Genomic DNA, 13,365 nt, shown 5'->3' with positions numbered 1-13,365 from the left:
AGCGTTATTATTATCCTCATTTTACAGATGAAGATATCAAGTCATAGAAAGTTTATTAGTTAGTATAGAGAAGTTTATGCTGCAGTAACAAATATCTCAAAATTGTAGTGGATTAAAACATAATGTTGAGCTGGGACTGATTTGTTAGCAGTGTGTTGCTGTTCTAGAAACATTCAGAGCAACTCCCTTACAAAAAATTACTCAGGGATTGAGGCTGCTTTCATCTTAACCTCTAGAACTTGTGGCTTTCAGAGTTACTCTGGCAGGGAAAGAGAGTCCTGGAAGCCATGCAGGATCTTTTTTCACTGTCTTCCTTTTCTCCTGGCAGCAGTGCACTTCCACTCATATTTTATTGGCCAAAATGGTCACGTGATCCCAACTAATTGAAAAGGTAGATTCCCACTAATTGAAAAGGTACAGGCTTTCATGAGCCAGAGAAAGGGAAAACTAGATATACGTAAGCACCAGCAATGGACTATAGGCAGACATAGAAATTTAACCAAAGCTAAAAACATAGACTTGGTAAAACCAGAATTTAAACCCAGTTTGTTCAAAAGCTGACTTAATTCTAGACCTTGGGTCTTCAAACTTTAGCCACTCACTATCTGCTATGTATTGGTCTTTGATGTACCCAGAGAAAATAGATGACTAAAAATGCTTACCACAGACCTTTAGGTTTAAAAATAAACCCTCTAACAGATTTACATTCATTCTCACTTTAAGAAATACTTACTAATCCCTTTTAAACCACCGATTCTTTGAGTTTTGAAGCATCACTTCCTGAACAAGCCCTTTCCAAACTCTTAAATGGGATTAGACTACTTTTTTTCTTTACTTCCATAACACCATTTTGTAAAGCTCATCATACTTTAATGCCAATGAGTTCCACAGTGGCAGCAATATTATCCCTCTGTGTCTCCAGAGATTGGCACAATACCTCACACAACGTGGGCTCTCAAAAAATATGCATAAATAAATGAATAGTTTGACTTTGCCTCTTTTCTGAAGCAGGTCATGCTACTGTTTTTCTTAATTTTTATTTGCACAGGAAGGGTCTCGCTATGTTTCCAAGGCTGGCCTCGAACTCCTGGTTTTAGGTCATCTTCCCTCCTCAACATCACCAAAGTGCTCCAATGTAAGTCAACACACCCAGTCTTGCTGCTGTTTGATATTCTCTGGTCTTAAAAATGCTCCCCGAATGAGACAAAATTTACTCTTCTACAATTTGCCTCTGACAATCTTATTTTTCTTAGTTCTTCTCACATAACTAACACTGAATAAGGCTACTTTCTTTTAACACAAGAGTTCTTCAAATGTCTGAAGATAATCACCATGTGCTCCTAATTCCTGTTGGTTTCCTCAATCTTTCCAAGCAAAAATGCATTCCTAAATCCCTATCAGTCCCTCTTCTTATCTGCAGACATGTTCTGCTTTGTTAACTCTCATCCCAAAGTGTCCAGAACCAAGCCTGCTACTTGAGATATGAACTGACTAGCTTTCCACAGTGGATTCTAACCTCCCTTGGGGAATGAACATGCATTTTCCCCACCATAGGGTTTTTAGTGAAAAGTATAGTGTCTGACACCACAAACAAAACACTCAGTAGGTATTTGTTGAATAATGAATGAATTAATTAATTAATACACGAATGGACTTTAAGATATATTAGATTCCTTTTGCAATTGTTTCCCACTCTAGGCTCATATAACAACTGTGGACATACTTTTCATATGGATTTGGTCAGTTCTTCAAAATCTATTTACCAGTTAAAAATAAAGAGATGTTAATATAGAACTAGCAAACATATATATAGAACATTCCCCACAAAACTCGAAGGAAATTAATCCAACATAATCAAATGCTGATTTCCCTAGGGAAGTGTCCTTGTCCTTCTACAGAGAAACAGTCTCCAAACCTACATTGCTAAAATAGCCTATCTTTCAGTGTTCAGACCTGACAGTTAAAAGAAATGAAGAAAAGTAGCGGCGCTGGAGGCTGCTTCTATCTCAGTGGCACGTGTAAATGGAAGCAATTTGCAAGAGATTATCTTGGGTCCAAATAGGAATGAAGCCACTATAATCTTGGAGTACTGAAGCTTTCTCATTCCTCTCCCCCTTCCCCTGTTCATCATCCTCGTCAGAGTTAAAACAGGAGCCCCGGTATTTTCCAAAATATTGGAGGTGATTTTCCATTAAATGATGGGACGAGTCATAGCTGGCTGTCTATAAGACCCCCTAACAGGTGCACAGGGACATTACCAAGAAGGCTTCCTTGCCACTCACAGCGGACAGCAGAGGCTTTCTCTGCTCGGACCAATAGTTTAGATTTGATCTGTCTTGAGAATGCAACACTCGATCGACTTCCCAGCAGCAGAGCGCAAAGTTGAGGGAGAGAAAAAAGAGCGTGTGTGTGTGTGTGTCTGTGTGTCTGTGTGTGTGTGTGCGCGCGCGCGCGCGCGAGTATCTTGATCAGTGGGGTTGGGGCGGGCAGTAAATAAAGGGTGGGGCCAGCGAGGGGAGGAGGAAAGCAAAGATTCAGAGAAGCCAGAACGTGGCTCTGCTCCCAGTTAACCTGCTGGAGCTCATCAGGCTTGCTCAGAGCCCCTGCACCAACTTACCCTGTACCCTCTCTCCTTCTTCGTTAGTCTTCTTTCCCCCTTTTCCCTCCTCTGTCTGTGCCTACCCGCCCCCCCCCCCCCAACTTTTGCATCTGACCAAAGGACGAATGAGGGAGACGTTCCTGCAGATCGGGGCAGCAACTTTCCTCAGCTGGTCTCTGGGCTCCGGGAGCCAGAGAGCGCTGATCCTCCGCGGTCTGCGGCCCATGGAAGAGGAGGAGGAGGAGCCGTGATGGGCTAGCGACAGCACTGAGGAGCCCCGAGCGAGCTCAGCCTTGCCAGCCAGCTCCGCGGTCCCACGCGGGTTCCCTCGAGCTCGCTCCGTGGGGAGCGCGCAGCGTGCTTGGAACCGGAGCATCCAGAGAGGATGAGGCGGGGACCCGGCCCAAGTTGGGTGCATCTCTCGGGCGTCTGGCAGCGGCTGTATCTCGGCATGAATTAAGAAGCTAGGAAGATGGAGCACGGCACACTCCTCGCCCAGCCCGGGCTCTGGACCAGGGACACCAGCTGGGCACTCCTCTATTTCCTCTGCTATATCCTCCCTCAGACCGCCCCGCAAGTACTCAGGATCGGTGAGTGAGCCCCAGGCTGCCTGCTCGGGAGACGTGGTCGGTCGCCGCACCAACGCGGGTGTAGCGGGTCCCGGGCGAGGCAGCGCGCGGCGGCGCAGGAGCGGGAGCTGGGGAAGGTGGAGGTCAGTGCACAAGGGAGGCTACACAAAAAAGGGGCAGCCGCGTCACTGCTTCCCTCCTGGAGGGTGCCGGCCTTCCGCGGGAGGTACAGTTGGCGGGTTTTTCAATCTGGGCTCCAGGAACGCGGGCTAGAGTGCGGGGATCCAGGTTCGCAGGGAGCGGCACCCCTACTCTGGGCAAGGGATCGCACGCCGCTGCAGCCACTTGAGTTGGGCGCAGAAATGAGCTCTCCCAGCCGCCTGGGTGGGCGTCTGGCAGTCCAGATCCGCAGTCCCGGTGCCTGGCAACCTGGGCTCTGGGCACTGGCAAGTATGCACGAATCTCAAGAATAGAATACAGGGACCACTAGGGATGTGGGAATATCCGAGAGCCTGTTACCCCAGAGTCTCCAAGTTTTTATGCCTAAGTTGGATTCTTCCACATGGAGTCTGCCAACTCTGACGGGTTCCACTAGATTGGGGCAGAGTTCAGATCTGACTTCGAGCTGAAGATTCGAAGAGTGAGAAGGACGGGCAGTTAGCAACATCAGCAGACACTTAAGTTGCCCACTTGCTCCCTAATTTGCCCGCTTGCCTGCCACTGAGCAAGATCCAGTTCCCAGTCCAGGTAGCTTCCTAGGAGATTCAGGGCTCTGATCTCGAATGAGATAAAAAAGACACCGGAAAGCTGAATGTGGGCAGCCCAAAGATGACAAAACGCAAGGACAGTGGAAGGGGCGTGGACTGACAGCCATAAGTGTACAGCACCCACCACCAAGGTTTGGTCTGTGGCTGCATAGGGCAATTTCTGAACTTTGAGGGTTGACACAGCTCTTCGCCTTTAAAACTAAGCCCAGTTATTGTTCGCTTAATCTCATTTGCCCTCCTCCTTTACCAACCCATCGGGCTTCTTACAGACACGGTCACAGAGGGAGCCACAGGTGAAGTTGTGACATCACATGGGTCTCTTGGTTTCTCCCATCTTCCACTTTCAACCGCAAGAGTGAAGCCCTGATCTCTGAGGACTTCTAACTCCCCCTTTCCAGGAACTAACAGAATATGCCAGGAGCAGTGCCAGGCACTGGCATAGTGACGTTTCCTGAGCAGTTGAAATTGCTCAGTTACTATACTAGCTCTGACCTACAATTAGTCAGCCCCTTTACAAAAATTCAGAACATAGTAGGTTTTATTTTTTAATCACTGAACATGCCCACTAAAAGAAAAATAGAAATGTGCTACTTTGAGCTGCAGATATCAAATACTAACTTTTACTACACACATGTTTTTTCGAGACTATGGGTAATTTTAATGTGCATTGTATTGGATAGTCTTTTCTAAAATAGTTTCAAAGTATTTATTTTTAAAAAAACTTACTACTACACATAACTGAAATATCCTTTATCTAAGATAAGTTCTAGGTTTAACATCCTGGGTTTTTGGGAATGCAATCAACTCTACTCACCCTGGTCAAAAAAAAAATATTCTGAACAATACAAAGTAACTAATGAGCATGTGTGTTATAATTTCCAATACTTATTAACTTAATTGGGGTTTTGATTGTGTCTTTTACCTTTTGAAAGAGACAAATCTAGGGATGCTAGAAATGGCTGTGCTAGCCAATGTTCCTCATCCCTGTATAACAAATATAAGGTAGCATTTTCCTTTCCTATATCCCCCACATCTAAAGGAACTCAGGAGGAGAAGGGAAAAGGATGCTTTAAGACATATTTGTTCACAGATCTGAGTATTTTTCTAAGCTCCAAGCAATCACAATCATCTATGTAAAAGTAGTTTTGAAAGTGAAAACAACCAACATGATTCACTGACCTTACAAATATATGCCACAAGATAATGAGGTTTTCTTTTTTCTAAATGGGAGCCAAAATGCATAAAATAAAATGGCATGGCATGGCCTGGTGTTGTTTATGTGCAGTATAAATGTGTTACTCCTTCTGGCCTGGAGTGTCCTGTGGCTGACATGAGCACTGTTGCCCCGTATGCACCTAAGGACCAGTGCATGCTTTTAAATGAGCAATTTAGCACACTGTGGAAACCAGCTTTACCTCAGAGGAAACCTGTTTCTCTACAGTGACTTTCTTGTGTCAGTCAAGTGCAATATTGAATGCAAAAAATTAACAAAAAGGGGTTGGGAACTAAGCCAAAGTTTATGCGTGTGTAAGGAAAAAGAAAGGGGAGTTGTATTCTTTATTATATCCTGTCCCATTCTTCTTTCCAACAAATCATCACCCATCCAAGCAACCGATCGATCAACTAAACAATCAACCAACCAACAAAAAGGGTCTCTAGATTATTAACTGGCATGTTTTTTAGTGACTTAAAATATTCAAAGTAAAGTATAGCAAAATCGCTAGGCACTTAGTACTGGGTCCTCATATAGAGAAGGCACTCAAATGCTTGAATGAATTAATTACTGGTCTACTTTTCTTGTCAAAGTGTCTGCTTAAGCTTCAGCTTTGGAGAAAAGGATAAAAGCTAAGATAAAATTCATGCATACTGAATATTTGAGAGGGTATTGAGTTCACGTAGACACGTGATTTGAGCATACACTGTGACTGTCTGTTGGAAAGTTTATAATCTTATGCAACAGTTAAGAGACAGAGAAGGTCGGTAGGATAGTGGTGCCCTTAACATTATTACTGCACTCAAGAAGTTTCCCAGCAGCTTGCATAGAAGAGAAATATAGCTGGTTGCTGGGAATCGTGTGGAGCTGCCAGAGTCATCCCTGCCTCTCTGTATACACCAGTGTATATCAACAACCAGTTAGTTGACATACGTAATTAGTTGGTCTGTGAGCTTCACAATCACAAATATCTTCCTTAATTGGGTGGCTGACTTATAACCAATGGTTAGAACAGGATCTAGGTAAACTTAGTAGACGTGGCCCACCACCATTAATTAAAAAAAAAATTCCAAGTGCATATGCAATTTTAGGACAGATGTGTAATATTTATAATAAGGATTGCAGAAAGATAGTTAGATAATATATTTGTGTGCCTCATCTCAACACATACAATTATAGAGATCATGGTAAAAATAGGATTAAGAATTGAGCAGTGGGCAGCCAGGCTTTCTGAAGCATGTTTTGGTGTCAGAAAGCATAGGTTTGATTCCCACGTCCGTGATTTACTAGATACATCGATGAGTGAGTGAGGGTTATTTAGTCTTACCAGGCCATTGGTGTTGCATCTCGTAAATTGAATTAAAACTACTGCAAACCTCACAGTGTCATTGGTAAGAGCTCAATATGAAAGGGCTTTGAGTAATATCTGGATACATTTGTTTTATTATTATTATTGTTATGTTGTTTTTACTACTTTTTTTATTATTTACATTTTCTTCCTAAACAGGGTCTTAACAGTTGATTGGTGTATCTTTATAAGACCTTTAATATCTTTAAGCCTAAATCTCTTCATCTCTGAACTAGCAGTAATCCTATCAGCCTTTCCTGTTTCACAAGGGAAGATGAAATACACTAATTTCTGTAATTTGCCAAAAAAACCACCAAATAAATATGGTACTATTATGTAGTTAAGTACATCACATAAATAGAAATATTATGGAGATTTATATGAATAGTGTGGAAATCTGTAGTGACAATATCATTGTTCGCATGCTTTTATTTCCTTGAGAGAGGTCCAAATTTATTTTATGCCAATCATTACCTTGGCTGGAGCATCATTTTGGATATTTTAACCCAAAGATCCCCAAAGTTCCAAGTAATGTTTTTAGTTGTTCATATTTTTACATAAGTGTGTACAGACCCATGACTTTATTTTTAGGCACTTGGTTTTTTCATCATTTTAATATTCATTCTTCATTCAACAAATATTATTTGAGTTCTTACTTCCCTAGCATGAGCCAGACACACTTAGAAAATTGCAGGATGTACAACAGTGAATAAAATGGACAGCATCTGCCCCTTGAGGTTTGCATTCTGGCAATCGCAATCTATACTGCTGATGTTTTTCATCAGATTTTCCACGTGGACACTTTAAAATTTTTTTCAAATAGTATTCTTGAAGAGTTTTTAGTTAATGTTCTGCCACTGATATATTACATCAGTTGCATAGTCAACTTGGAATAGGTTCTGGCTTCCAAATGCATAGAGTGTGGAGAGTGGTGCATGCTGCCAAACCTGGAAGAAACTCAGAGGAGAGTTGCCTGTGTTTAGGAAGACCTCTTTGGCTGGAGGTAGAGTCACTGAGAGAGGCACCTGTGTCTTCGAAATCATGTTGGTCCTAATATGAACTTGAAAACTCCAATGGGTGCTGGGAAAGTCTAAAGAGAAGGTATCTGATAGTGTGATATAAAAGGGAGTGCCTGACTAATATTAACATGTTTCTGAGAATGAGCAGATCTTTTCCCTGAACAATTTTACCTGTGTCATTCATCTTTGCATTTAATATTGATTTTATGGGCCTAATGTTAACATTACATAGACCTCAACTTCAGCTACTTTTCTTGTAAGTTTTGTGATCTCTGGTTTTCATTGAGATAGTGACTTTGCATAAGTTCAGTTACTACTGGTAGAAATACCAGAAATTGAAACTAGATATTCTCGTCTCAGGTTTTGAGCTCCTTCCATTAAATTATGCCATATTGTATATGGACTTATGTATGCTAAGTACACACAGTATAAGTGTGTGTTCAAACAATAAATAACACTTACTTTAAGTAATTTAGTTACCTGGAATAACTAAAAGCAAGAGTCCATTTCTCTTATATTTCATTTCAGCTTAGTATACACCATATTTGTCCTAACATGAACTTGAAAACTCCAGTGGGCACTGGAAAAATCTAGAGAGAAAGTATCTGATAGTGTTACATAAAAGGGAGTGCCTGACTAATGTTAATATGTTTCTGCAAATGAGCAGATCTTTCCCCTTTCACTGTGTGTACTAAGTGGAAATCAAATATAAGAAATCACCTCTTGCTCTTGGTTATCCAGGGTAACTAAATAACTTAAAAGTGAGTGTGATTTATATGTGAGGCAACTAGCAAAGAGAAAAACTGATATTATCAGTGGACTCTCCAGAATTTCTCTTTTGAAAGGGTTCAAATAATGCAATCAAGTTGGAGAGGAAGGCTCACTACCTACCTATGCCTAGCAAACACACTGTTTGTTGTTAGAGTGTACAATTAACTGGGATGGGTTTAGAGGAAGGATTGATGGAGATGGCGGTGGTGGTAATCTCTCAATCCTCTTTTGTTGTTTCACTGATAATTATCCATATAACATAGGAAATATCATTTATATTCTAAAATTTTCCAAAAGCTATTTAGACTAGAGGAAAGAGTAGTGGAGATCTCAATTCTGTTTTGTTGTTTCACTGATAATTATCCATATGTCATAGGATATATTATTTATGTTCTAAAATTTTCCAAAAGCAATTTAGACTAGAAGAAAGAGTAACGGAGGACTTCAGGGAGAAGGGGATTCATATTTCCAGCTGCCTTTTTCTAATTGACTGAAACTGAGAAGATTAATTTGTTACCCTCCATTTTGTTATCTATAGAAGAGAAAATAATAATAAATTTATAGTTTATCATAAGGATTAAATATATCACATGTAAAATGCATGGCATACCTTCAATCTTGAGGAAGACAACTCTCTCCCTCTCTCTCTCTCTGTTAATGAACAGAGTGAGAGTTTTGTGCTCCACAATTACCTATTTGAGCAAGTAAGCATGTGGAAATGTTCTTACTTGAAGATTCATGAGGCACGTTTGTATAGTAAAGGCTTTTTGAAATTCTGCAGCAAAACAAACAAACACTCTGTTTCTTTTGTCTAACCCAGTGTCTTTCACATTTTAATTATTGGAAGACCCTTATTTGAATCGTAGCTATTAATGTCCCACTCAACTCATGCTCCCCAGAGCACACCTGAGGAAACATGGGCCAGTAACACCACTGCAATTTCAGCACACACATCCAAAGTCACACGGCCATACATCCTGCAGCTGCTTCATTCTAAGCCAGAGTCTGCCATTCCCAATTTCAGAACATTTTCTTAAAGGTTTAAGATTACCATGACACACGGTTACCTATGTAAAAACCTGCATATACTGCCCATGTACCCGGAACTTAACATAAAAATACAAATTAATAAAAAAAACCACTTAGTATGGTGCCAGATATTTTGCATGCTTGATAAATATTTTCTTTAAAAAAGGTATACTTAGATGTTTAATACTTATTGCCCTCTTTTATTTAGAAAATATTCTTAAAACCACATAATCTATTCTAAAGGTTTACCATTTTATTAGCATAAAATTTGATCTGGAGCCATTTTACTTTTCTTTTTCTCGTTTTTTTTTTTCCACTAGACTTGCTTTTCAACATTGTTTTAAATTGAAAATTCGTATTAGACTTAAAATATCTTTTCCAGGAATGTAATTTGTGGTAAATTAAAGGTCTATATTTACAATTTAACCTATTCTTTATTTTAAAATGCTTATCTGATTTTTTAAATGACAAATTTTCATGGCAACACACAAGCATTCAAATTAAAAGGAATGTATTCCAACTAAATCAACTGTATTAATTTCTTATCTTGATTTACTACTGAGATCAAGTTGTATCAAATTGGAAACTCCCTACTTATTATACAGCACTGTCACTATTTTTCCAATTAATGTATTTAAAATAATTAAATTAATTGTTTGAAATAATAAAGTAATTAGAAAAATAGTTAATCTTGGAGAGGAAAATTTTTAAAAAGGAAAGAAGTAAAAATATTTAATTTATAATCTCAGTTATGAACTACTGAAAACATTAAACTCTTTAGAATAACTTTCCCAAGTTACTTGGACAATATTTTACTTTTTTCTTATTAAAAACTTAGGAATCTTCTAAAGTACATAATGAAATCTAAGGTAAGATTAGTCACAAATTGAAATTAACAAGCAATGATATTGACTAAATAATAAGTAAACTACTGGCCACAAATTAATCTCATAGAAACACCTTCCACAGCTTGAAAAGATTTTCTTTTAGCTTTTAAAAATATTATTTGGCACATTTGTCAAGTAGAGCAGTTAAATTTGAAAGATTAGGCCATGTTGTGTCTTTTGATTAGTTGCCAGTTTACTAGTATCCTGGCAAAGCAAACATACAAAGTAAAGCAACCATACAACAGCCTATCAACTGTATTGAAAATTTCTACTTATTAATGTTTCAAGAGAAGTGTGATAATGCAGATTTTTATATTAGAATTATGCCTGTGTGTTTTCATTTAACAAAAATCCAATGGTTAATTGTTATTATTACCATCAGTTATCATCAATTTGGAGACTAACAGTTCACTACAACTTACTATTTCCCTTTAAAAATTCAAAAAAGTATTAAAACTTATTATTTTTTACACCAAACGAGTCAAAGAGCACAGACAATCTTAAGGCAAAACACCTATTTTATCTAATGATTGATTAAAACTCAACCTATACATGGGTTGGTATACACACACATGTATTTCCTTGCTCTGTCTGCTGAGAGGGCTTAGGAACAATGATACCCCAGTAACAATGAACACTCCTGGCACCTAGAGCTCCTCAGAAAAAATATATATTATTCTGGTGCTGGGAAGGGAGATACATAAGATGATTCTGGAGGATCTTATAGTGCTGGAAAGTAAAGAAATGCTCCCATGAGTGCATACTGATATAGATAAATGATTAAATAAATAAGTAGGGAGAATAGGCAAATCTGCTCAGCAGAAGAGCCAGGGGATCCAGGTTAGCATCAGCAGTGGTAGATTATGCTGCTAGTATTCACGCTTGATAACAGGTGATGCAAAGGGTATGTTACCTATCTGGTCTTCCTCCCCAAAGCCTAGAGCCCTACTCTAATAATGAGAAAATATCAGACAAATTCCAACAGAGTAGCATTCTGCAAAATAGCTGACCAATATTGACCAAAACCACCAAAGTCATGAAAAACAAGGAAAATCTGAAAAACTGTCACAACCAAGATAAGCCTAAGAGGCTTAGTGAGAAAAATGTAATGTGCTATCCTGAATGCAATCCCGAAACAGCAACAAGAAAATGACATTAGGTAAAAACCAAGGACTCTGAATAAAGACTGACTTTACTTAATAATAATTCATTAATACTGGTTTATTAATTTTAATGCTGTACCATACTAACGTAATAATTTCAGGAGAAAGAAGATGTGGAGTACATGTGAACTTGGTACTGTATTCTCAGTTTTTCTGTAAACCTAAAGCTGTGCTAAGAAATAAAGTCTATATTTTAAAAAGATTCAACCCATGTCAAGGTTTCTTCTGTTACTGTTTCTACCTACTCTGTAGTACATAAAGATCTGCAACTGTATCAAGGGAAATAAAAAGGAAAAAGTCTCGTTCATTCCATACAACATGCTACATGGAGGGTTTTCTAAGAGTGTCCTTAAAGACAACAATATTTAATGTTGAAAAAATCATTGAAGAAATAAGCTTTATATAACAGTTGCTAATCTGATGGTCATACGTCTTCTTTAGAATTCTGCAAGGAGTTTGTAGAAAATCAGACATTAGCTGTTCCTATCCATTAGCATCTTGGTCTTCAACTATCATACTTTTTGTACTTAAATATAATTTACCGTTGAATATTGATGCAAGCATTGTAACATTCTGTCAGATGCTTTAAGTGCTGATGTCTTTAAATGAAAAGTCACAGGAAACTATTTGCACAGATTACTTTTCTTAGCAAAATTGTCTAAATATGCCTTTAAAAATCAATATTTAATTCCCAGAGGGGGGAAAAAACACTTCATAATGCAGATTGGGGAAAGGATGGTAAAAATCAAGTGTTCTTACTTTCTTTCTTTCATTGTGAGGACTCAATTATAACTTTTAAAGGTTTTCTTTTTTCCTAAATTTTAAACTTCTAAAATGTTGGATTACATACTTTAGTAATCCTTAAACAGATGTTGCATTCTGATGAACTGGCTATGTTTATACTGTATGAGATGTTACTGTACTTTTTCTCCTAAAAATGGATTAATCAGATAGAGTCATTCTTCAAATCTAAAGGCAATATTTGCCTTTTGAATTCTGGGTAGCTCTGTTCCTTTTGTTCTTAGGAAAAATTTGAACCCTAAGGCTGTTTCCATGCATGTCCACTGAGTTGGAAAGAATCTTTATAAATGATTGTGAATCATCTAAATGTTCAACAGGAGAGAATGGTTAAGAAAATAACAGTATAATGTCATCCAGGTTTATTCATGTTGCAGCAAATGACAGGATTTCATTCTGTTTTGTGGCTGAATAGTATTCCATTGTGTGTATTTACCACATTTTCTTTATCCATTCATCCGCTGATGGACACTTAGGTTTACTCTGCATCTTGGCTACTGTGGATAACGTGGCAATGAACTGAAGTGCAGATATCTCTTCAACATGCTTATTTCAATTCCCTTGGATATATATCTAGAAGTGTGATTGCTGGAGCATATGATAATTTTATTTTTAGTTTTTTAAGCAACCTACATACTGTTTTCCATAATGATTGTACTAATTTACATTCCTGCCAACAGCATGTAAGAGTTGCCTTTTCACCACATCCTCGCCAGCATTTGTTAATTTTCTTTTCTTGTCTTTTTTGATAATAGCCATTCTAACCATTCTAACTGAGGTGAGGTTACTTAAGAAATAAAGCATTCATTAAATATGATCCGTAAGAAGAAATAAGCAAAAAATGCACACAAAATAATATAGACCATAGTGTATGGTTTTACATACTTTGGATTGGGAATTTATACAGTTCATTCTTGCTTATACATGATAACTTTTAGTTAGTTCATGTGGAAAAGGGAAGTTTATTGGTTTTGTTAAGATGGTAGAATTGTGGGTGAAAGTTTTTTTTCACTTTTATTCCCATGAATGTGTTTTGTCCAGTTTAACAACGATTAGTTAAGGATAAGATTCTGTAGATTCTCGATTATTAAAGCAGACATTTGCCTGCAGATTGCCATAGTGAAAAGTGCACTGGAATGAGAGTACTTCCACTTCCGGTGGTTCTTAGCTTGGCCATGTCACATAACCTCCTAGTAAATCCA

General features: G+C 38.4%; 1 protein-coding gene across 11 annotated transcripts in view; it reads left to right on the top strand.

Annotated features, from left to right (window-relative positions):
* Positions 1-2,674: 2,674 nt before the first annotated feature.
* GRIK1 (glutamate ionotropic receptor kainate type subunit 1) overlaps positions 2,675-13,365 on the top strand; it is a 380,508-nt gene continuing 369,817 nt past the window's right edge. For all 11 annotated transcript variants that reach the window (XM_034947852.3, XM_034947851.3, XM_055105220.3 and 8 more), the window contains exon 1: positions 2,675-3,189. In XM_034947852.3, the coding sequence (XP_034803743.1) occupies positions 3,072-3,189 (118 nt within the window). In that variant the 5' untranslated portion in view covers positions 2,675-3,071. The remainder of the gene's footprint in view (positions 3,190-13,365) is intronic.

Source organism: Pan paniscus, chromosome 22 (genome assembly GCF_029289425.2).
Source record: "Pan paniscus chromosome 22, NHGRI_mPanPan1-v2.0_pri, whole genome shotgun sequence".
Lineage (NCBI taxonomy): Eukaryota > Metazoa > Chordata > Mammalia > Primates > Hominidae > Pan > Pan paniscus.
This window is presented reverse-complemented; position numbering and strand designations above follow the sequence as displayed.